The sequence below is a fragment of the Diaporthe batatas genome (assembly GCF_019321695.1).
Source record: "Diaporthe batatas strain CRI 302-4 chromosome Unknown Contig00003, whole genome shotgun sequence".
NCBI classification, from domain to species: domain Eukaryota; kingdom Fungi; phylum Ascomycota; class Sordariomycetes; order Diaporthales; family Diaporthaceae; genus Diaporthe; species Diaporthe batatas.
This window is the reverse complement of record NW_025408550.1, coordinates 2,011,374-2,034,535: the sequence shown is the minus strand read 5'-3', so window position 1 is coordinate 2,034,535 and position 23,162 is coordinate 2,011,374. Positions and strand designations below refer to the sequence as shown.

General features: G+C 55.8%; 7 protein-coding genes across 7 annotated transcripts; 3 read left to right on the top strand and 4 right to left on the bottom strand.

Moving 5' to 3' along the window:
* Window positions 1-2,585: 2,585 nt before the first annotated feature.
* KVR01_002002 (uncharacterized protein) lies at window positions 2,586-5,343 on the bottom strand. The gene is made up of 2 exons (XM_044782584.1): window positions 4,861-5,343; window positions 2,586-4,803 (listed from the first exon to the last, which is right to left on the bottom strand). The coding sequence occupies exon 2, from the start codon at window positions 4,657-4,659 to the stop codon at window positions 3,355-3,357; it is 1,305 nt and encodes a 434-aa protein (XP_044647017.1). The 5' UTR covers window positions 4,660-4,803; window positions 4,861-5,343; the 3' UTR covers window positions 2,586-3,354.
* A 726-nt stretch (window positions 5,344-6,069) lies between these two features.
* Window positions 6,070-8,984, bottom strand: KVR01_002566 (uncharacterized protein). Its single transcript, XM_044791933.1, has 2 exons — window positions 8,852-8,984; window positions 6,070-8,763 (listed from the first exon to the last, which is right to left on the bottom strand). The coding sequence occupies exons 1-2, from the start codon at window positions 8,876-8,878 to the stop codon at window positions 8,194-8,196; spliced, it is 597 nt and encodes a 198-aa protein (XP_044647581.1). The 5' UTR covers window positions 8,879-8,984; the 3' UTR covers window positions 6,070-8,193.
* On the top strand, window positions 6,581-7,459 carry KVR01_003927 (uncharacterized protein; the record flags this gene model as incomplete). Its single annotated transcript, XM_044791069.1, has 1 exon — window positions 6,581-7,459. One exon carries the CDS (start codon window positions 6,581-6,583, stop codon window positions 7,457-7,459), a length of 879 nt encoding a protein of 292 aa, XP_044648942.1.
* A 166-nt stretch (window positions 8,985-9,150) lies between the features above and the next one.
* KVR01_002533 (uncharacterized protein) lies at window positions 9,151-10,411 on the top strand. Its single transcript, XM_044793417.1, has 3 exons — window positions 9,151-9,377; window positions 9,462-9,574; window positions 9,655-10,411. Exons 1-3 carry the CDS (start codon window positions 9,359-9,361, stop codon window positions 9,985-9,987), a joined length of 465 nt encoding a protein of 154 aa, XP_044647548.1. The 5' UTR covers window positions 9,151-9,358; the 3' UTR covers window positions 9,988-10,411.
* A 1,567-nt stretch (window positions 10,412-11,978) lies between these two features.
* On the bottom strand, window positions 11,979-17,176 carry KVR01_002405 (uncharacterized protein). Its single transcript, XM_044783859.1, has 3 exons — window positions 15,015-17,176; window positions 13,664-14,947; window positions 11,979-13,612 (listed from the first exon to the last, which is right to left on the bottom strand). Exons 1-3 carry the CDS (start codon window positions 15,103-15,105, stop codon window positions 12,333-12,335), a joined length of 2,655 nt encoding a protein of 884 aa, XP_044647420.1. The 5' UTR covers window positions 15,106-17,176; the 3' UTR covers window positions 11,979-12,332.
* A 1,030-nt stretch (window positions 17,177-18,206) lies between these two features.
* KVR01_002990 (uncharacterized protein) lies at window positions 18,207-23,057 on the bottom strand. Its single transcript, XM_044783334.1, has 4 exons — window positions 22,512-23,057; window positions 21,629-22,385; window positions 18,681-21,560; window positions 18,207-18,627 (listed from the first exon to the last, which is right to left on the bottom strand). The coding sequence occupies exons 1-2, from the start codon at window positions 22,882-22,884 to the stop codon at window positions 22,015-22,017; spliced, it is 744 nt and encodes a 247-aa protein (XP_044648005.1). The 5' UTR covers window positions 22,885-23,057; the 3' UTR covers window positions 18,207-18,627; window positions 18,681-21,560; window positions 21,629-22,014.
* KVR01_003228 (uncharacterized protein) lies at window positions 20,518-21,145 on the top strand (the record flags this gene model as incomplete). Its single annotated transcript, XM_044795073.1, has 3 exons — window positions 20,518-20,655; window positions 20,736-20,781; window positions 20,886-21,145. The coding sequence occupies 3 exons, from the start codon at window positions 20,518-20,520 to the stop codon at window positions 21,143-21,145; spliced, it is 444 nt and encodes a 147-aa protein (XP_044648243.1).
* Window positions 23,058-23,162: the final 105 nt, after the last annotated feature.

The following is a 23,162-nucleotide window of genomic DNA, read 5'->3' as shown; positions in this document are numbered from 1 at the left end:
TGCTGAAATTCTTCTTGGCACCTTCTTGCATATTCGTAGTAGTTTAAGCTGATAACCCGGACAGCACAACTTAGAAACGAATACGAAAACGCGGTAGTCTTTGCTGACCAATATCTAAGTCGCAAGATCATGCCCGTTCTCAAGGCCATAGATGAAGTTGTCAATTTGTGTCTTTCGCATTGCCCACACCAAAGGAGTCCCCTTCATAGTTGCAGGCGCCACTTTTGCCAAGACTGGGATCTCTCTTTGGTGAGAGTCGAAGAACCACAAGACGTCTTGAGATCAGAGACATGTGTTGTGTTCTCTCTGGACTGTTATTGTCATTGTGTTCTTTTTTAAACGCTGGGTCTTGAGTGCTTACCACTGTATGAAGGCGCCACATAAATTTTGTATGTATGGGGGTCGTAAACGAAACCACTTCCTTCAGGCCATCCGCTAGTTTGATTCTGGAAGTTTGGCAGTAGATGGGAAAATTGGGTTGCACGGGTTATAGGAGGTGCTCCGAAGTGAATGAATTCTGCGGATGATTGACCTCCCGGTTTGGTACCGCTTATATTTCTAAACGGACCTCTAACCATAGCCCTATTTTATTTTCGAAGTAACTCCAAAATTGTGCGTTCCTGTCGCACATCACCACGAAACATTACTCCTCGCCACCGCCCACCTTCTGGGTGAATGCCTAGTCTGATATTTCCAGTGGCATCGTACAACGTGTAAATATATGTCTGACCGTCCACCCAGGGTCATGCAAACTTGGATTGTCTGGTGTTCTATTCCGCAGTGACTCTCTACGCGGGTGGTTCGCATGAGTGAGGCTCAACGGGCGCCGGGCACTAGACGGTCTGGTGTTTTTTAAGACCAGGATAAGCACCGTAATAGAGCTTGTCTCGAGTTTCATGACGCTCCAGTAACGCGATGGAGTTGCTGAGAACATTCGTTGCGTCATGCCTGAAATGTTGTCATACATCACTGAGGGCCGGTGTGTCGGCGACATGACCCATGGTGGTGGTCAGGTACATTCTCGGCTGACAACAGATGCCAAGCATACACATCAGTGTATCAATGCTCCCTATCGGTGGGGGAGACTTTCTTGGGGCGAGAACTCTGCTGATATGTCCTGTCATGAAGCATCAGCATCAACAACGACACTGTTCTGGGCACCTATCCTTACCGGTTTCAAACCCATGCAATGATAGTCTGCTCGGAAGCCTTGAAACGACTCAAAATCCACCGATTGCTTCATCAAGGATAGTACCTGTCATGAAAATGACACCGGGCTTGTGGCAAGGGCATCAAGGCGTTCGGCCCCAAGGCAGAGAGGCTGTAGCTGCGAGCCGGAGGGTATCGCGGCGCCTGGCCGTGCCACTGTCGATGCGAGGTTTTTCCAAGCTCTGATACTCCATAGCTGGATATTAGAGGTCATTCGTTCATTTCCCGCTTCTCTGACACACCATAGTGAGTACAGTATAATCATACCGCTGACAAGCCTTCTGCGGTGGGCCTGGAGGATGGTGACGGAGGCTAGTACTGAGGCAATGATGCCAAACACAATCGAACAAGTGATTTCCGGTGTCATAGTCATGTTCATTCGAAAGAAACTGCTCACTCAGTGACGAGCGGATATTGGTGTTATGCGTCAGGTGTGTGGCGCCGCAGATCTAGATACCATTTGGCCCAAGGTTACCTTGTACTGATTCAGATATAGATCTAATCGGCTCATCTATCAGAGGATGTATCGAAGCTTTTAATTTATTCTAGAAGAATTAATACAAGCGAAGGGCAGAGGCTGAGGGGTGGCAAGGGTCCCCTGCAGAGCCCGGGAGGCTCCTGCAGGGTCTCTTAACGACAAGGCTGCCACACCTACACCTTCCGCCCTGAAGCCCTGGGGGTAACCTTCTTTCTTTCTTCCTCAGGCAGACCTACTCATCAAATCCGAGCCACCGTTCCGTGAGGCCCAAGTGAGGTCTCAGTACACAATGATTTGAGTGGGAGGAGGCTATCTAGGCACTTGTTCGGTTGGGCTAGAGATGACCACAATGTCGCCTAATACAACTTTTGAAATAGTCTTTGTTGATCCTGTCAATGTTGAACTAGGTATTCGGATCCATACCAACTACAATACCAACTACAAGCCGAACAGGTTTCACTTTCGCTGAGTGGCTCACGCCGTGGACTGTCAACGGATTGTCTGGACTCTAGGAAACTGCCTAGCAACCTCTGGGGCGCAGAGATGAAGCAGCCAACCAAACGAATAACTCCACCAACATTCGTTCGTTGCAACCAAATACGGCACATTTAGTTCCTCATCACGGGAGCCTGCATAATTGAGTCCTAGACTCCACGAAGTACATCCAGAGCTGAAACACATACAAAGCACATAATTCAGAGGCAGGCTGAGTGAGCCTTTGAGGCCAAATACTAAACATCGGGCCGTCCGCTCGGCATGGAAACGGGCGACCAGGCTGCACATGTGGGAGTCTTACCGAAGACAGTTTTGTTCGCGACCCACATAGAAGACTAGGACCAGTCAAAGTTGAGGACTATAGAAAGTGGCTGAATAATAATTTGATTGCCGTCATATGTCTGAAATATCTTGTTGAGGCTATGCACAGATATCTCAGAATGGGAAGGCGTCTGCACATCTTGTGGTGCACGTGTGCGGCTCGGTGATGCCACCAACAGCTGCCACACGGATTGCGTTGAGCACAGACGGAGGATTTCCTGTTTGATGGCTCTCGCTTCGCCTTATATCATTTATTCTTCTGTCACATTTCTCCTGGTCACACCCGTCCTGCCGGGTGGCTTGCCCAAGCCAACAGACCGAGCCAGGGAGCTCCAGCTTCCCAGCGAAGATCTGCGCCTTCAATCGCAGTGGGGTGTAACAAGTCGCTTCATTCATCCCGGCCAGCTTGGCCCGTGCCGTCAAGTTTAGTAGAGTTAGACGGCGATACCGAGACTCCCGGCTGTTCAACTTGAAGCCGGCCAGTCGCCCGACTTGTGTTGGCTTCAGAGCCGATGCCGAGGCCCCTGTCTGCGCAGATTTGAGCCCACGGGGCTTCGCTTACGCCACCTTCCTCGGGAGATTCTGTACGTAGCCGGAGGATGTACTCCAGCTGAACGGTAGGGATGCGGGTAAAAGTAAAACGAAACAAACGGCGATGTACCGAGCCAATGCCCAAGCCTGGACTGCCAGAATGGTGCTGGAAGGGTTCTGATTTCTATCTCCATATGATGAAGACAAGTGAAAACTGTATGTGTGGCCGTATACACGAAGCTTTCGAGGTCACGCTGCCACCTGGTCTACTCCCTAGACCACGATTTCGGGAGCGAGGGCAAGCCCAAACGGTGGGAATGTCAGGTCGTAGGCCCGAATATGAAATCGAGATAGTTATCCCTGATCCTCTCCACGCCCTCCCTCAGCCCCCAGCCTTTAACCTCGCAGACCTTGCGGTACATCTCCTCGAGCATGTCGTCCATCTGCTGCCCGGCGGTATGCAGGTCGCTCTCGACCAGGATCCTGTCGTCGGGGCACGCACGGATGACATCGTCCGCGAGGTGTTTCTTCCTGTCGCGCTCGTGCCCTCCGGTAGAGTAGTTGACACAAAGGCTGAAGGAGAAGAAGATCTTGGCCGGGCAGGCGCGGTCGTTTGTGTATTGCTTCAGGACGTCGACGGTGCCGGTATAGGAGTGCAGGCAGATGCGGGGCGGGTACGGTCTGGGCTTGTACTGCTTTCTTGTCTTGACATTTGCGCTGCTGCCCTCATCGTCGCTCTCGTCTTCGGAGGACGAAGAGAAATCCTCGTTGACGCCCTTTGCTATCCTTTTCCTCTCCCTGTTCGTCACGACCGCCCTCTCGTGGCCTTTCCAGGTGGACTTTATCGCGTTGTACAGCACGCCGTGTGCCTGTACACCGTGGACACTCACAGGCCGGCCAGTCTGGCCGGCGAGGTTTAACTGAGCCTTCATGATCCGTATCTGGTGGTCCATGTTCACCCGGTATGGTGATAGACGCTCGCCGTTGCGTCGCCCTTGTGTCATGCTGGCTTCTGGGTTGGAGACGAAGACCCCAGGGCTCGGGAGGCGGAACGCTTTGTCGATGCCAACCTCACCTACGAGGGCGAGAGGATGCGCCTCTAGGTATTTCCGTGTCTGTGACAGCAGCTCCGACAGTGGCTGGGGCGTAGGAAGCTGGTCTATGAAGCCATCGTCATCTTTACCCCTTGGTGGAGGGGTAAGTACTGCATTGTAGTGCCGCAGTTTCTCGCTGGCCAGATCGGATGATTCCGGATCGTACGTGGCTTGGTCTCGGGCCAAGGTATCGTCGTATAGCTGATGAGAGAACCACGGGTGCCAGCCAAAGGCCGGTACGATTTTGTTAGGGATGTGGGAGCCATGCTGGCCGTCGGAGGCGGAACTGGAGGCGGAACTAGAGGCGATGGCTTGGCGACTCGTGCAAGTGAAGCCGTGCTCGTCCGCTACCTGTGCCACCAGGTGCTGGTCCTGGGACCGGGTCGCCATGACGGTCAAGACGCGGGCTCTCATAGAGGTCGGGATGGCCGGGATAGAGTCCATCGTGTCTGTGGGATGGCAGTGGGCGTCGAAGATGCCAAGCTCCCAGGGGAATGGCCCCCGTTGGCCGCCGTTGGGTTGGTCGCCCATGGTGGGTTATGTGTTATAGCATACACTCCAGGCTATGAACGCAACGCCGCCACACCTTGAAGAAGTTGCACGAGCCGCAGTGGCTTGCCCACCTCTGAGGGTATCCTCTACGAGTTTGGGAAGTTGTCCTCTCAAGATGTTGCCCTATAGGAGGTTAGGAGGTTGTTTCTCAGGATGTTGTCCTATTGGAGGCTACCTCACTAGATCTTGTCCTACAGGAGGTACCTAAGAGCCGGGGTCGCCAGGCGTAGCGGACACCCGGGCAGAGCTTATTGGAGGCTAACGAGTGTGGTACCTGAAGTAAGTAGTCTCATGGGGCTGACCGATGTGATGGCCTGAATAGGAATGGTAGCACAGTCCGGTTGTCTCAATGAGCGTCACTGGTCACCGAAGGAGGGGCATCAATATTAGATGACAGCCTTGTCGTTGATGTTGACGTCTACCCAGAACGACAATTGATTGCGTGGGATGCTGTGGGATGATGTAAGAGGCAGATGCGGCTCACGACGGTGGGTTTGGGAGATGGCGCTAGTGTGATTGTTTGGACATCAGACGAAGCAGTCGCTTGTGTTCTGTAAGTATTTGATCTCACGAGTGAGGGGAAAAATCCACGCCTGCCAGCTATTATCATGTACGAGTGTTATAGGCAGACACTATTAGTAGGTGGTGTAATTGAGGGGTTGTGCGCGTCTGCGGAATAAGGTGACTGACATGGCAGCATTTTGTGAGTCAATTCACTGCAGTGGACCCACAGCACAAGCAGCTTCAAGAATCCAGAATCGCGATTGAGTAGAATCCGGCTCTCACATTCAGGGTTCCGTCCCAAGCCACGAGTCCGTCCACGACCCGAGCACCCGGACCGCGGAGTGTCACAAACGCCAAGACAGCGAGGAGTGTCTACTTTACGACTTACACAGCAACAACCGTCTGAACGTTGTACGTAGATACCTAGGTACTTGGGAGCCTACTACGTAGTACATAGCAATGAGCAGTGAGTGGCCCAGCAGGTCCAGACCCACGCTTGGGCTGGTCCGATGCTGCAGCTCATGCACGTCGGCCGTAATCTGAGAGCATGTAAGTTTGGTAGTGCGTATGAGAAGGAGACAAGGAAACTCTGTGGTGATGGTGCCATGCAGCCAGCCAGCAGCCGGCAGCCGGCCCTCGCCGTAATTGGGTGGCGATCTGCTGATGGTGGTGAGGTTGCCTATCTTAAGTAGGTAGGGTAAGGGTGTAGCCGTTGCTGTGGTGGTCTCGGGCTGGCGATGCGAGGTGCTTGCTATACCACCCACCGAGGTGATTTGTCGCAGATCGCCTGGCGTGCTCTATGCGAAGCCCGTCATTTCCCCAAGTCCCAAGTCCCCAAGTCCCCCCCAAGCCCCCCCCCCAGACACATGCCTGTCGTCCTGCAGCCCGCCAGGCCCGAGCCAGCCAATTGGAACACTCGGCCCAGGTGGTGGGGTCTTCCGCTGGCTTTCACATGTTTGCAAGCCCGTGTCAGTGCGACGCCATCTCCCCCAGCTACCTACCCTGATTGACTGTCAGATCCTGGGGAACCCTGCCTCCCGTGCTCAGACCTCGACGCTACCCTTACTGGCCCTACCCTCTCTTATCTAGCTCCCCTCCTGTGTCGTCCCTCCTCTCGGTCCAAGACGGGCACCACGAAGGGTGTCAAGACTTGACACTGATCTGCTACCTCTTTGCCCCCATGCCTTCGCACTACTACTAGACGGCATCGTCCCCCTTTAGCCAGGGCCACAGAATCAGACATCCCACAAACAAACAACGCCATCCACCACCAGAGCCGCAGACACGAGCTCCAGCGCCATTCTTCCCGCCATGTGAAACAACAACATATCTAATCTAGCCCACACAACCGCAAGCCACGCGCCCTCCACGAGCCGCGAGCCCGCCCACGATCACAATGGCCATCATCAACCCCGTCTACGCACTCATAGTGCCCTTCCTCTTTGTCTTCACCATCCCCCTGGCCGTCTTCGCCGGCATCACAACCACACTCGCCTTCTCCGTCCTGATGTTCCGCGTGGCAGTCGTATATGTCGACATAGCAGTCAACATGGTACCGCAGTACCTCACCGGCCGCCGCGTCTACCCCTTCCCAAGGGGCTACGCCAGCACCCTCCTCTCGACCACCGAGGCCTCGTCCAACATGCCGCCGTCCCCCACGGGCAGCGGCACCATCTCGCCCCCGACGAGCAGGCAGGCCGCGCGCCACCACCGCAGGCGGCGGACCAGCGGCGCCAGCCTGCACTCGGTCGGGTCCATCACCCCCGTCGACGACCACCCGAACGGCCTCCTCGGCGCCGCCGCCGCCGGGAGCAAGCGCAACTCGTTCATGATGATGGCGCCGTCCGTCGGCATGGACCGCGACTTCGAAGGGGTCGGCGGCTGGCGCCTGGGCGGGCGGAACCCGGACGACGACGACGACGCCTGGACGCACATCAACTCCCGCCTCGAGCTGCCGCTCGACTACCAGCGGAAGCACCACCAGCGGTCGCCCTCGGGCGGCGGCGCCACTACCCCCGGCGGGGGCAACGACTTCCTGGTCATGAAGAGCCCCACCACGGCGAGGTCGCAGGAGAGGTCGCCTGACAAGGGCGGCAAGAGGGGTGGGGCCAAGAAGGATAAGGATGGGGGTGTCGGTGGTACCAAGATCACCAATGGTCCCGTTGTCATGTCGCCGAATAGTTCGCGGGTGAGGACGCCTACGAACACGATGCCTCCCCCCCTGACGACGGTGGCCGAGGGCGATGGGTATTTTTCACGGCTGCCCAGGGGCTAAAACTGAGTTCTTGTCAGCTGGGAACTTGGGGGCAAGGGTTCTTTCATCTCCGTCTATCTGGTATTTTCCAAAACCTCAAGCGTGCAAAACCTCCGGCGTTCGGGAAAAGGGAATGGAAGGCATTAGGAAGGCATCGTGAGGCATCGGATTGGGAGGCATCGGATTGGGAGGCATCGGATTGGGAGGTAATGGGTGGCATGGACATGGTCATGTCATTGCCCGGACGGTATTTGGGGGACACATGACGCATTGTAAACAAGTTTGGTGCAGGACATATCCCTCTGGGAATAGCGTTTCAATTTCAGACAAGCGTGGGGACGCTTTATGTGGTATCATGATCGAACAACGCCTTGATATGTTGTTCTCGACGTACTCTTGAGAATTCTCCACACCCCGTCAACAAAAGGATAAATATAAATCCAGCCAAGGTGGTAGTCACCAACCCATCCAGAACGCCGAACCTGATCATAAACACGATAACCAACCTGGAGCCAATCAAAAAGCATCTCCTCAATGACATTCAACAATGACCGCCCGTCAAGGCAGTCATATCCCATCTCGTTTCCTCAGACTCCCTCGTCCAACATTGGTCTCGCTCTCGTCGAAATCCTTTTGATCACGAAGCCCGAAGGCGGCGGCAGAGGTGGCAGAGCCGGATTGCCGTCAACACCCTTCTGATCCCCGTGGTAGGATTTCTTCTCAGCCCCCAAGCGCACCCAAGCGCGGGCCCCTCCTCACAAGGTCTGCCAGAAGTAATTGGCATAAAAGAACCTCGAAAACTTCTTGTCGAGGTTGACAACGTGCACGTCCCCCTTGCGGTCGTTGCGCACCACGGCGCGCGTGAACTCGCCGTCCCGCTCGTCCCGCTCGACGTCGATGCCGAGGCTGCGGTACACCCTCAGGCGCAGCAGGACCTCGTCCTCGACGGCGTCGCGCTCGGAGCCCGGCCCGCCCTCGACCCCCTGCAGCTCCAGCTCCTGCAGGCGCGCGCCCAGGTCCGCCAGCTGCCCCGCCAGGCGCTCCGTCTCCATCTCGAGGTCGGAGGCGGCCTTGGCCGTGCGGAACTTTTGCGTGTCCAGCCGCGAGATCTCGGACGCGTGCTCGGCGGGGGAGTGCGCCGAGACGAGCTCCGCGTGCTGGGCCTGCAGGGTCGAGAGCTGGCGCGCGAGCTTCTTGAGGGCCGCGTCGGCCTCCTGCCGCTGCAGGTCGCGCGCCTGCTGCAGGGTCGAGAGGGAGTCGTTTATGCGGGCTACGGCGATCTTGTCTGGGCCGATGTTGAAGTTTTGGATTGTGTGGTGGATGAGCTGTGTTCGGGCGGGGGTGTCTGTCAGTGTTTCTGACCCGTTGTTTGTTTTGGGCCGCAAGGCTGGTCGGTGGTGGTATTGTTCTTACCGTTGCTGGATCTTCTTCGAGAAGCATCTTGACTGATTTGACTGGTCAGAGGAGCGAGCGGGATGCCTTGGTGGTCTTTGTACTGTTGATGTTGATGTGTTGGGTGCTTTGGTCTTGTGCAAGATGAATAGTCTACAAAGTTGGAGGTGCTTGCAGGGGTGTTCCGTTTCCAAACAAACCTCGGGGCCCAAGCTCGTCACCCGGACAATGAGCTGTGCTTATCTTATCGGGCAGGCAGGGACCCCTGCTGACAGTCGTCATCGGGCGCCCGAGCTTCTGGCCACTGCAGGGGAGGCAGAACTCCGCCGAATGGAGGCCTGACCAAAGAGAGTGGATTGGTCTTCCGACTCGGACAACGCGTGCCTATACCTAGACCGACGCTCTCCGACAAGAACCTACAAACACATAGACTCACCACCTAACCGAGAGAACCTGCTTTTACATTTGATTCGCAGCGAGACCATCCGTCAAATTCATACCAGACTGTCCAAGTGCACATCCACCACCATGGGCTCAAATTTGCCGTGTAAGTCAGGAGATCGGAATGCTCCCCTGGCGCCGCCCTGCGCCGCCCTGCGCCGTCCATTCCCGTAACTAACAACCGGCCCAGTCGCCGTCGACGCCGAGTCACCGCTCAACCCAGCAGAGCTCCAGGTCCTGCGGGCACAATATGAGAAGGAGGGGGAGCTGGTCGGCGTCCAGACAAAGTTCAACTACGCATGGGTAAGCAGGCCCAAAGCCACGGGAGAATCAAAAGCCACGACCAAGAGACCACTGACTAACACCTCTACCATGCAAAACAGGGCCTGGTAAAATCCAACCGCCGCGACGACCAGCAGCTCGGCGTCATGCTCCTCTCCGAGATCTTCCGCACCTCGCCCGAGCGCCGCCGCGAGTGCCTCTTCTACCTGGCCCTGGGCAACTTCAAGCTGGGCAACTACGCCGAGGCCCGCCGGTACAACGACCTGCTGCTGCAGAAGGAGCCCGCCAACATGCAGGCCAACGACCTGAGCGCCCTGATAGACGACAAGGTGGCCAAGGAGGGCCTGATGGGCGTCGCGATCGTCAGTGGCCTCGCCGTCGCCGCCGGGGTCGTCGGCGGGGTGCTGTTTAGGAATCTCGGGAGGAACAGGTAAAGAAAAGAGAGTGGGTGGGGATGGAACATGGCAAGAGATGAGGCCGGGTGGGATGTGGGAATATATGGATATTGCTGGCTGCCCATGAGGAGGTGTTGGGGGAGATTTGGTTGCTCGAAGCGGGGGCTTATCACGCATGTGACTTACCTTCGACACGGATTTTGGTCGAGGCGAGAAGGAAGTTCCAGGAGGCTTGCATTTCTATCATTTTGCTGTCATGGCTGCCGAGGAAGTCCTCTGCAACAGTCAGAATACCCTCAACGCTACTCTGAAATCATCATCTCGAGCAACTGTGGACTGCAGGCTGTAGCCTAGGCTGGGCTGGGGAACTGCTAACATCCTACCACCATATTAACCATGTATTTTAGCTGACGGTGGGCCTTTGCTTCATTCGCCTCTGCAAATATAATATTGTCCAACCTTGACTCTCTCCCAAGAGGTGACAGGAGCGTTTCGTCTTCAACTACATGGAGATGTACTATTGGCTTTCCATGCGTAGTCACCAGTCCTATGTAGCTTTCAGAAAAGAGCCCACGTCCTCAGAGAGTGAGTGAATATCAAAGAAGACAAGCAATGGCAGGCTATGCCGAATATGGAGATCATGATTTGCAGATTGGACTCACGAACAGAAGGGCAGGACCAAAACAGTGCCACATTCCTCCTAGCACGTATCTGAATATTGACAAAAGGGCGCTTTCTGAGGCAAAATGCCAAGATCCTTGCAGCATTGAAGTTTCCATGAGCGCCTAGGATGTGTGGGTACGGGTAGGAAGGAGGCCTGCCGTGAGATCTCAAACAATGTGACAGCAAATGGTTATATTTCACCCCTGAAAGTGGCGAATCCAAGCACTAGACGCGTCGAGTCCGTACAGTGGGCGTTCTTACCTTCAATGCAAGGGAAAGTGAGCACGACTCTCTCTCTGCTAGTGCCGTTGTCGCAGAACGCCTTTTAATCAAGAAGCAGTCTAGTCCCATACATCTCCTGCAAGCCTCAAAAAGCCTCAAAAGGAGGCCGGCCGGCTCCGGGACTTTTGGAGAGATGTTCGTTCAGTGACAAGTCAGACGTGCATGAAATAAGCGAGTCAAGGGCTATGGTGTTTTATGTGGGAGTAGCCTTACTGACTTCCCAGTTAGAAAATCTGATCTGGAAGAGCTGATCAGGTGGTCGCGGAGCAAAGCCCCCATACAGGAGGAACCAGCAATCACCTTTGAGTACTACAAACGCCGCGGCGTTGCTACAGAGTGGGCTGTGGTGACATTCCAGCATGATTCCCATCCAAAAGTTGCGCCTGAGGCGTTCATCTGCTGAGAGATACTCAACACCTAAGAAGGAGAGAGGCAGTCAAGTGCACAAATGTGGCGCGGGCGGCGCTGTATTTACTTCTGCCCCAGTGGGAAGACCGAGTGGCATTTCGCCCACCCTTCTAGCGTGACCATCTACGAGATCCGAAGACCTCCCAGCTATCTTGAATATGGTAGATCCTGCCTGCTTGGTAGACTGGCGTCTTGGGGGGCTTTTAATCCTCGAACGCGTGAACCATATCACGCCTGTGTTTTGACTCATCCTACGTCGCAGCCTGGGAGCTACTCCTGCCTCATCAGTCATGGGAGGCTGAGGTCGACTCCAGGTGGCATATTCGGCGTCGTCATCATCATCGGGGAGTGGATGAGGGCCACGGAGGACATGGGAGATTCTGTGTGTGCATAAATCAGACGGATGCCCAGGAGTATCTGCATCTTCGATAGTTGCAGAGCGTTGTCATAAAAACTCGTTTAGAACCCAAAATATAGCCGAATTTCCTGGACTCGAATCTCATTTTCACAATCACCTTCCATATTTTCTTAACATGATAAATTTTTGGTGGGAATCCAGGGCGGAGAACAGTCTCTCTACAAGAGACGAACCGAACCGACGGCACAAACGTCTCTTATACCACCGCGCAACACAGTATCGCACAGGCAACACGAGACATCGTTTATGGGAACCGGAACTCCTCAAATTCGTCAATTGTATACCGGTGATGGCTAGCAGACAGAACGCAATGATCTCAGCGTCGTCTTGTATATCTCGCTCGTCAAATCATCGAGGCAAAACCCTTACTCTATACTCCTCGAAAAGGCACAGAACGCCAACGCTTGCCAGCCATAAACCCCCTTCCCCCTTTAAAAAAAAAGGCATAGTATATCAAACCATGCTGGTTTTCTCCGAGAAAGGAAGAAGTATCAGACGTGAAAACATAACTTCTCGAATGAAAGCTTGAAAGCTTCCAGCTGTGCGGGTACAGCTGTCTCTTGGGTATTTTGATCAATCAATCCTTGCACTCCGGCACGCGAAAATCACATAATTACCTCCCACTATCCCACAGTTCATCATCGTCTCGCAGGTGGTCCTTCAGCATCGCAATCCCATCATTTCCTGGGCGGCCAAAGGCCTCGGTAAGCCTCCTTTCCCGGATACTTTTCAGGCCACCACCGTCGGACCTCTTCCTGGTCTTGTCCTCTTTCCTCCTCCTAATAATATCAGACGCCTTCATCTCCTCCCTGAGCGCCCCATCCGATGCGGTAGTAGGCCGCCTCCGGTCTGAAGACCCGAACGAGCTGCTCATGCTCCTCCCGTAGAGGGTCCCGAGCGCCGACAGCCGCTTGAGGCCTCGACGGGACGCGCGCATGTCGTCGTAGGTATCCCGGTGATCGACTGCCTTGGCCCCGCCAGTGATGGTCGTCGTGACGGTGCCGCCGGTGGAGTACACGCTGAAGCTGCTTCCGCTACGCTGCCCTGGCCGGAACCCCCCGAGACTGCCAACCGTGGACCTCCTGGCCCCGGGCTCGTCGCTGTCGGTGCTGCTCGAGGAGGGTGTGTAGGACCCGTCGAGATGCTCTGCTTGATCTTGGTGCTCTTCCTCAGGTTCCCAGACGTTGGCTGTGGAGGGCCTCTGGAGGCCCTGCATCAGGAGCCTTCCGAATGTGCTCATGTACAGCTCCTCGGGATCACTCCGCACGTGGCGCAGTGTTGGGGATAGCTCATTGTTTGTCCCAACTCTCAGTCTGGTGTCCTTTGGGCTTGATGCCACGGCAGCAGAATCATTCGAAGATACCGAGTCATTTCTGTTGTCTTGTGTCGGGATACCAGAGTATTCGTCTTCCTCTCCTAGCGCTTCTAAGCCCGGCAATGCCACGCCCAAAATTCCATAGCCAGGCTTAAACAGCAGGTCCTCCTCGCCTTCAGCGGTAGGTCGAGTCTTTTTCTCCGGTGTCGTGAAGGAGTCGTCATCGGATGAGACATAATCATCGATATTGAAATTCTTGGACCGGTTCGTGACTGGGGACCAGTCACTACCATGCTGGCCGTTGTTGGCAGTCATAAAGCTTTCCGCGCTCTTTGAGTCGAGCGACGTATTTGCCGTGTGTCTAGAATGAGGCCTACCGCTAGCCGCGGAAAATACATTCGAATGGCCGGTTGTGTCAGACCTAGACGTCTCTGAGAGAGACCAGTTCCGTATGCTGCCGGATTGGATAGTACTTTGTTCGTCAGCCTCAAGTGGTGAAGACAAGAAGCCCAGGCTTTGAGACCTGTGGTATCGTATTTGATCCTCGCTGTCGTTGGATCTCGAGTGTCGGTGTGAAACTGGACAGGTCAGTATGTTTCGAGTCAACGAGCTGACCTCCCTGCACTCACATGAGGACTGAGGTCTCCCGACCGTTGTGTCAGTCTCACCATAGGCGGTGTTGGGGTCGACATGGGCCTCAATTAGCCTTGCATTTGGATAGCCGAGTGGTGTCAAATCGGTGGAAGGATAGCGACTGGGTATGGAGGAAGCGAGGGAGGATCTGAGGGTCTGGTAACTCTGCCTCGCTGGTGATCTAGGAGGGGAGGCGTGACCAAGACTCTGATTCGATGCTCGCTGAGTGCTCGGGACTTCGGAGGAAATGATATCGTCAGTTGATAAAACTTCAGCAATTCTGCCGTCGGCGACATGAGCCATGTGCGAAGGTGATATATTCCCTCGCGCGGTTGTGACCTGAAAGTTTTGCGGTGATCGTGGGCGTGAGAAGTTGTTTGTCGTCGGCGAGAGGTTCTTGGACCGAGTTGTCGTGTCTTCTCCTGGGCGTGCGTCCGGGGATGCAAAGTCTCTCGCTTCAACATTGCCTGCCAATGCGGGAGATGTTGCCACAGATGTCGAAGATACAGGGGATACCATACCGGTGGGTACGTAGGTATTTAGCGACAGCCGTCGTTTGTTGCGGCTCGAGAATGAGTGTACCTCGAGGGGTTGCGACGCCGATTCCTCCTTCAATGGGGGGCCTAGAGAAGGCCGGCTGAAATCCCGGTTGGCAGGCATCCGAGGGAACACGCTGGTTGAGCTGAGGGACTTGGTGCGGTTGCTCATCTGCCGGGGATCTGGCGTGGGACTAAGGTTGCCGTCTCTGTGTCGAGTGATGTTGCGGTCCGCGACGTCCTCCCCGTAGTCCCTTGCTCCAGCCGCGTGTACTCGGCTTCGAAAGTCGGTTGGACGGATCTCTTCTTGAGCATCGAGGATGTCCTTGGACTTGATGCTTCCGAGACTGGATCTCGAGCCGTTGGTTCTGCGCAGTCTCACAAGAGAATTGATGTCATTATCGCTCTCACCCGTATGGGTTGTGTTCTGATACGCATTAGACACCGAGGACAAAGAACTGGGCTTCTTGAAGGACACCGGTGGTTTCCTCGGCTCCCTCTTCGGGCGGCTTGGAAACTGTGGCCAATCTCGGCTCAGGCTGCGGATGCTGGCTGCGGTTCGCGGTCGGTCTTCAACAACAAGACTCGGGTGGCGGGGAACAAATGGGGCCGGTGCTGAGGTGGAGTCCCATGCCTCGGACTGATCTTGCAAGTCCGCGGTCTGAGGTGGAAGGTCTGGCTCTTGCTGTGATGTAATAGAAATCGCCGGGATGTCTGTATCAGGCTGGCGTGTGTCTCCATTTTCTGTGCGACCTGTATGGTAAGCGGTCCATCCACCATACTGAAGACAGTAGACCCAGTGATGACTGACCTTGCGAAGACGGTCCTAGCGGGGGGCTCGTAACATTTCCCTTGAGCCTGGCCTTACTTGACTTCCTGGTGAAGATCTTGAATAGACCCATGGTTGCAGACCCAGGCCATGTACGCGGCCTGAGTGCGGCCCGTAAATCTCACAGCTTCAAGAACTTGAGCCGGTATCAAAAGCGGAACCCAGGACAGGGAGCTTGAAGCAGCTTTTTTGAAGTATTCCTATGTGTGACTAGCAAGTTGAGAATGACCGACTGCGCGTGTGAGGCCTGGCTTCGAAGTGACCGTAGAATTGTGGTGAGGTAGGGAACGCGGGAAAAATGTTGGCACAAAGGTTGTTTAAGTCGTGGAAAGAAAAAGCAAGCCAACGAAATGAATTTATCGCAAGATGGAGGTTACCTGCTCCTCGGCGTATTTTGTCTGGGAAGTGCCAGCTCCATGGAACACGATGAACTAATGACGGATAATTTTGTGAACCATCATGCCAAACGGAGACTGAGCTGAAAATAAAATATTCAATTTGACGTGGACACGGCGATATCAGTTGCTCCAGAGTGTACGAAAAGTCCAAGTTTGGTCGAGTATAGGACTAGAAGGGAAAAAAGATCCCTCGGCGACCACTGGGGTGAGAGAGGTAGGCTAGAACAAACGGAATAGCACCCAGTAACACAAGTAAGCACCATTGGCGCGGCCCGGTGATATATAGGGTGGGAGAAGACGACCTGGATGTCCCAGCTGGTGTGGAAGGGGTCCCTTTGTCCAACCGTGCCTGCAGGGGCAGGATTTATGTTTGACAGCTTTTGCAGGGTCTGATTCGCAAGTGAACCGGAGGGAAACAGGCTGGACCGAGGGCCGGGATGGAACCATCACCAGCCTAGGGGGATGGTATAGGTCAAAGTGCAGCTATCTCGGTAGAGGGGCCAGCGCACGCACGCAACCGAGATCTCCCAGGTGATCGAGAACAACCAGGGGTGTCCGCTGCTAAACAACCAGCTCTAATCCAGCCTTGGCCATTTAGAAGCTCCCAAGAGGGAGCGTTTTGCGCATCGGTAAAGCGGCATTTGAACTGCACGGCCCCCAGATGAAAATCAAGAGGCGCGAGGGTGGAGGCAGGGAGGTAGGTAGGTCATTGGGAACATGTTGCCGGGAGTGGGAGTGGGACAGGGGCCGAGGCGCCTCATTGCAGATCCAGGAACAAGGATCCGGGGCGGGAAAGTGACATGTCTGCATGTTGGTTGGGGTCGGAGGAGGACGAGGAGGAGGAGGCTCACCCACCCACCCACACACTGCCGAGCACAGGGGGCCGAGGGGCCATGAGCTCAGACTGGCACTAGTGTGTTACTGGAGCAATCGCTTCTGTCTCTCGGCCTTCCTGAACGCGCACAGGAGCAAGAGCTAAAGGGAATTGCCCTGCTGCAGGACTCCGAGATTGTTGAAAGAAGATATTTTTGCATCACATCCTGGTGGTCTGCCGGGCTGACTCGCACCGGCTCGTCGTTGCCAGGTGCCACTTGTTTAGACTCTGCAGCAGCGCACGCGGGAAAGCCAACGGCGATCCGGGAAGAGGTGGCGGATGGTCCTGTGACGAGGTGTGATGTCCCCGTATGTCCGTGCCCACTAAAGTCCCGATGGCCCTGTGGCAGTTGTAGCCACTGGAGCCCCGTCCTGCGTCCAGCGTCCAGAGCCCAGCCCCCGGGGCCCAGAAGCCCACGGTGAGACCTCTCAAGGCTGGATGATGGACGGTGACGAAACGTGAATGGGGGCTCCTGGTCGCCCCCAGCCTGCAGCTGCTTGATGCAGAGACGAGGTAGCAAGGTGTAACCCAACACGATATTGGCCGCGCGATTGACTCCAGCCGGAGGAGCGCTGCGTTGCATTTCGCTGCCTCGGACCTTCCATCGCTTCGTTTGGTGCTGCACAGCAGTTGCGAAGACCCGCAGCCGAGAATGTGCTTGGTGGGCGAAACAGCCCTTCGGCGACTTGAGGTTGGTCGCACGGCAGGAGGACTTGCGGGCGGGCAGACTGGCAGGACTGGCAGGGTTGAGGTGCACAATCAGGCAACCCACCAGGAAGCCAAGGCAGCGTCTTACAGTAGTCGCATCCGCCCGACGGCAGCGGACCTGCAGTAGCCCTGCCTGTCTCAGTGGGGCGCGAATTCGCATTTGCGAGAGGGCGGAAGGGCAGACGAGCAGAAGGGCAGAAGGGTTTGACATGGAGGTCCCACCCTGGTAGTGATAGCCGTGCCGTGTCGAGCAGGAGACGGCGAACAGACTGGCCCTTCATTCGTCATGTTGCTTGCGGCATGAACCACTTCTGTAGGGCAGCGTGGCTGCTGCTATGCCGGCCGGGCCAGCCAGGCCAGCCAGGCCAGCCACGGATGAAAACAGCCAGATCCGGGCAATATTAATTTCAAAGTGTCACCAGTGTTTGTGCCGGTGTTATGCGGCGTCAGGCTCAGCCTCATGGTCTGGGTGGGCAGCTGGTGGGATACCCGAGGTCGAATATGGCTGATGCAGAACCGGACAAAAGAACGCCAATCACAATAGCAGTATCAAACTGCAAGGGCGGTTCGCGTTTGCGACCCTTTGAAAAAGATCCTGGGATTATGAGCCGTCATAAGAGGCATTCCCTGAGAATCACCGGAAGAACCACCTTGGAAGTCATTGCCTTGTAGTCGATTCCAAATGCAGACTGGAAATTTCTTTCCGGACCAGGCAACTGCTCTGTTTGTCTCTGCGCAGCAGGGAAGGAGGGACGGATGCTGATATTGATCCCGCCCAGCTCCTTCTGTAAAAAAAACACACACCAAAAACCCCTGGCCGCTTGCTCCTGAATGCAGGATTTGGTGATTGGTGTGTGTCTGCGTAGAATGAGAGGGACAACTGGCTGATGTGCCCGTTTGATTGTTCGTGGTGATTCACCGCAAAGACTTGTCGTTCGCACCTCATCCACAACGAGGAAGGAGGTTCTCGTCCAATACATAGTATCGCGTCGCTAGGCCATGCTTTCCCCATTGAGAAAGGCCGGGCTAGGCGGGGCAGTGGCCACCCCTGCGCTACCACCGATCTGGTAAGGCTTTGATCGTCGGAGATCGAGTCTCGATTGATGATTGTCGATTGACGACTGGCGATTGACGCAAGGGCTGGCCTGGCACAGAACCCTGAAAAGCTTCCATCCCTACAATGCAATCCATCGCCCGCGGACCAGGCCTGCGTCTTTGTCTTGCTTCTTCTCCAGTGCAGGGACAGGGGCGCTGCTTAACAGCTTAAGTGGTCAACGTGATGAGCAAGGAAGGACACGGCCCACTCCACACGACCACCCGCGTGCCGGCCAGCCTTGGCCAGACAGCAAAAGACAGTCCGAGCCTCCTAGGCAACGAACCGGTTCGCGCGATATCGAGGGAACCCTGCCTCCACACCCGTTGTCCCTAAACCACTGTGGGACTCCCACCGAGCAGAACCGTGGTACACACGTCGACGGACAGCGGGACTCTGATCAGACTTCATGCATGGAGATGAAACGCACAATGCGGCCAGAATTTCCCACCAAGCCAACCTTATTCGGCGCATACCAGCGAGCCAAAAGTCTTGCCTCTCAGCCTCTTTCTTGAGCTCTCTGTACGCATCTCGTGTCCCAACGCACCATCATGAGCGTGGCTGACGCACAATATGCACAAAAATGCACAAGTTGCCCAGCACACCAGCAGCCCGGTAACAAGTAGCAGGGCTGTGGCTTCCTGGGCTGACAGCTGGGCTGTAAAAGGACCAGGCACAAGCGAGAGGACAACAAGAACCCTTCCCGGTCACTGCCATCGAATCTTCTACCGCGATTCGACAACCAGACACCTGACATCGCACAGCCAGGCCAGCCATGTTGAGATAGGAAGTACAGCGCGCACGCCTCAGCTGTAGTCCAAGGCATGGCGGCCGTCAAGAAACCCGTCCAACCTGTCAGCTCCAGACTACCGGAGATGAGAAACGAAAAGCAGATTGCAGCCAAGCTGAAAGACGCGAAGACGTGCATTCCCGTCAATACAAATGTCTGAGGCATCAACCGACTGCGCTTGTCATGGTCAATCATGCCTACTCGCGGCGCCCAGGCGCATGGGATGGCAGTTTTTCTTCTCTGTCATCCTGCCGCATATACGGACACTCGTCTGCCCCTCAGGTGCAGTATTGTCCATGCTCTGTCCCAACCACCCAAACAACCTTGGCAAATTAAAAGGAGCCCGGGAGACACTTCCTGCAAACCTTGATTTTCTTTGCCACGTGGGCTCACGTTGGAAACCCGGGCGCGCGTGAACTATCCCATAGCACAGTCCACCTGATTCTCACCAGCCGCCTCCCGAAAGCCCGGCTTGAGCGCAGCACATGTTCGCACCAGCGCAGCTTACTCCCAGCCCACTGTCGCAAGCGCGATTCCACTGTGCCGGCCGTGACCCAATTGGATGTCTAACTGCGTCAACTAGTCATGGGCAAACTTCGCTTCCGTTTGCATTGATGTTGCCGCCGTCCGAGCTCAACCACATTTTTGTCGATCCTCGAAACATGTGATGGCTTCGAGCTACTCTTAGCGCCCGTAGACACGGATGGGCAGGCGTTTCAGGGCCTTGTTCCCTCGACTTAGGATGAACTTGGTCGCGAGATCGTGCCGGAAAGCTCGTCAGCATCCGCGTCGTCTAGGCCACCAAGCGGGAAGGCTCCATGGCGATGCGACCACAGCGTCGTATCCTCGCCGGCGACTGGCGACCAGATCGAGTTTTGGTAGCGAGCCCGGATCTTGATCAGCCTGGGCGGAGACGCTTGGGATGAACACCTCACAATTGCGACGCAGTTCCAGGAAGGCTCACTAACAAGCTCCTGGGGTAGGATGGGGACTGTCTACAGGTTGCACTGCGTAGCAGATCCTCATCGCCATCAAAAAGTAACCGTTGCCAACCAGCCTTCGCGCCTGGTTAAGCATCCGCTCGGGTCCCTACGAGCCGGTCGTATTGACAACCAGTCAACCATGGAAATGTTCCAGATGAACCATTCAGTATTTTGAGCACTGTCTTCCCCGTTACCTTTTATGCTTTCACTGTCCCAGAGACTGACTGAAATTGGCGCGTCGTCCATCCGAGCACTGTGTGATACTACCTTGACGTTCGAGCCGATTTGCTGGCCGTAGTCCGGATGGCAGTTTTAGCCTTGTTGGAAAGCACGATCCTGTGCTGACTGCCAGGAACAAATTCACAGACGAACTTCGGAATAGGCCACAACAGTCCAGTCAGTCACTCCAAATTATGAGTCGACTGGCTTCTTTCAGTGTGGGAAACTGTGATGGGCTCCTTCCGCAAGTTCAGAGTTGGCCTGGAATGGCCTCAGGGCTTTAACGCAGAAGCGCACCTAGAACGCAATGTGCCTCTTCTATGAGCCTTTCTTGATGTCGTCTTCAGCCTTGGAGTTCTGTTGATCACAAAAGCCTTAACTTTATCCATACCCTCCTAAATCTAGACCTCATATCATCAAATGCATCTTTCAGGAGCGCTGTACATGGTGCGAAACTCTAAGCCGGGCAAGAAAGTTGACGAATCAACACTCAAGCTCAACTCTGGACAATCAAGCCAAGTGACGGTCTCGGAACATAACAAAGCATCTGATGGATCAGCTCAACCATCACCATCCTACCCTGGTCCCGTGCCACCGAGCCACAAACCACCTGATGACGGCTCACCTCCGCAACGGAGGAACAGCAGCACTGCGTGTGCCCGAACCTCACGACCCGTCGTGCCCGTTAGTAACACAGCACTCTCTCGCCCGAAATAGTACACCCCTCTTACCAAGGTCACTAATCCCTAACAATGCGTACCCACAGACATCCCTAATCGGAATACCAGAGGACGAGGACAAGCCATGTCCCCGCCGAGCATCCTCACCCGTTTCAAAGCCCACGAACACATCCTCCCGCAGCAAGGACTCTAGCCCGAGGGTGGCATCAGTGGCGATGGGCCGCGGCCGCAGCCACAGTATTGGCGACCTTTCCAGTCCACCTTCTGACATCGTCAGGACCGGTTCAGCCCCCACTCGCCGGTCGAGCCTGTTCTCCCCCGACGACCCGGCCCTTGCGGGTGACGAGGACGACGTGGCTGGACGGTAGCGGCCTGCTTCACATTTCACGGGGAGCGTCCGCCGCTGAGAGCAAGGCGCCAGATCCGGGGGCCAGGGAGCCCCACATCCTGAGTGTCTCTTTTCGATGCGGAGACATCAAATACACGGGTTGGTGATCAACTGGTCGTTGAAGTCCGTTCGGGAGCGGCATCAACTGCTTGGACTACCTAGGTAGATCCTTCCTCTACATGTCAACCAGCTGTGGCTGTAATTTCATTGCCCAGGCCATCGTCCTCCAGGCCTTTGCTTCTTCCCACATGGGAAAAATGTGTGGTGCTTGCCGTGTCTGAGGATTTAGGCCAGTGAGAACATCCACCCGGAGCTCTGATCGCGTCGAATTGTGCTTTTTTTCGATCCCGTGGCTCTGGCGCGAACCATAGATCTGCTTTTCTCAGCGCTCTTAGCTTTATCATTGAGCAGATTTAGCGAAACTTCACGAGATATAAGCAAGACGTAATCTGGGCAGAGGCACCTCAATCAGATAGGGTAATTTTAGAATCGTGCTCATCTGCCCCTGTAATCTCGCAAGCGATGCTTTCCTTTTGCATTACCACCAAGTCCAATAACGCCGATGATGCTCCAACGAACTAAGATTCACAGTCTGCAGAGTTTGCCGCAGACTGCATATACCACCAGCGCCTCATGCACGTTGCTCTTGTCCGCGCGTCATTGATGGAAAACCTAACGCGGCCCATCCCGATCTCGAATGCCAATTCGGCCACGGTCTAGTTGTCTGCGCCAACATACCACATACCAGCCAACCAGCGCTCGCCAACCTTGAAGGCAAAAGGAAACAAAAGACAAAGGTAAGAAAGAAGTAAGACTAGAGCAAACACCAAGAAAGTTTCATGCTTTCCCTCAGTCCAAGCTACCAGCAAGCGCCACTGCGCTGAACCGCAGGTCATCGCCGGCCCTCTCGAGGAACTTGAGCGGGCCCAGCGCGAGCGCCTTCTCGCTCAGGACGTCCTCGTTGGCGTCGAGCTTGCCCTTCTCGAGCGGGCCCTTGCGCCGGCCGTCGAGCTCCCACAGCGTGCCGTCGGAGGTCTTGACGAAGCAGACGTAGTGCAGGTCGACGTCGTCGTTGGCCTGCGGCGCGGCCGTGTCGCCCTGGCTGGCGGCAGACTGGTGCGCCGTGGCGAGCGGGCCCGACGCCTCGATGAGGCGGGCGCGCTGGTCCGGCGGGAGGGGGATGACCCCCTTGAGGAGCTCATCTAGAATTGAGTTGGGTTCTATTCGTTGGAGGGGGGGGGGGTTGTGTGTCAGTTGAGTTCAGTATCTTGACGGGAGGGCAGGAGCCGGGATAAGGTCGGGGGAAGGGGGGCAGAAGGGGGGGGGGTGCGCAGGGGAACACTCACGGATAAACTCCCTGGCAGGGCCGTTGGCAGTGGCGTGCAGCAGGCCCATGAGACCGCAGGCGTTACGGATGGTCTGGCGGAACCACACGACGGGCTCGTCGGCGCCCTTGCCGGCGTACTCGGGCAGGGTGGCGTCCTCGGCGAGGCGGTAGCTCTCGTACGCGGCCGAGACGGGGAAGACGAGGAGCAGGGCGAGGGCGGGCCGCGGCACGAAGCCCAGCATCTCGGCATCGTGGAGGCTGTAGACGTCGTGCATGGCCAGCTCCTTGGAGAGGCCCAGGCGGTGGAGCAGGTCGCTCATGAGCTGCGGGTTGGCCTCGAGCGGGATGAAGGAGACGGGGCCCTGGTCGCCTGCTGGTGTTGTCTCTGCCATGTCGGATGGTCGGGGGTGGGGATGGGTGAGTGAGTGGGGTGTCTGCCTGTGTGTCTGCTTGTATTACTCGGGACGGCTTGTGAGACGCAGAATGGTTTTAAGTTACTGTTGTGACATATCTCTCAGACAGACAGACATACAGACAGTCCAATGTTTTGAGACGGAGGAGCTGGAGCTCCAAGCTCTGGTGGGGTTGCGCCATGATCTCATTCCACTTACACTGGGCCCCACCAATTCAGGCAGGCGCGTCTCATGCGCGTCAGCAGTCACCGGCCGGC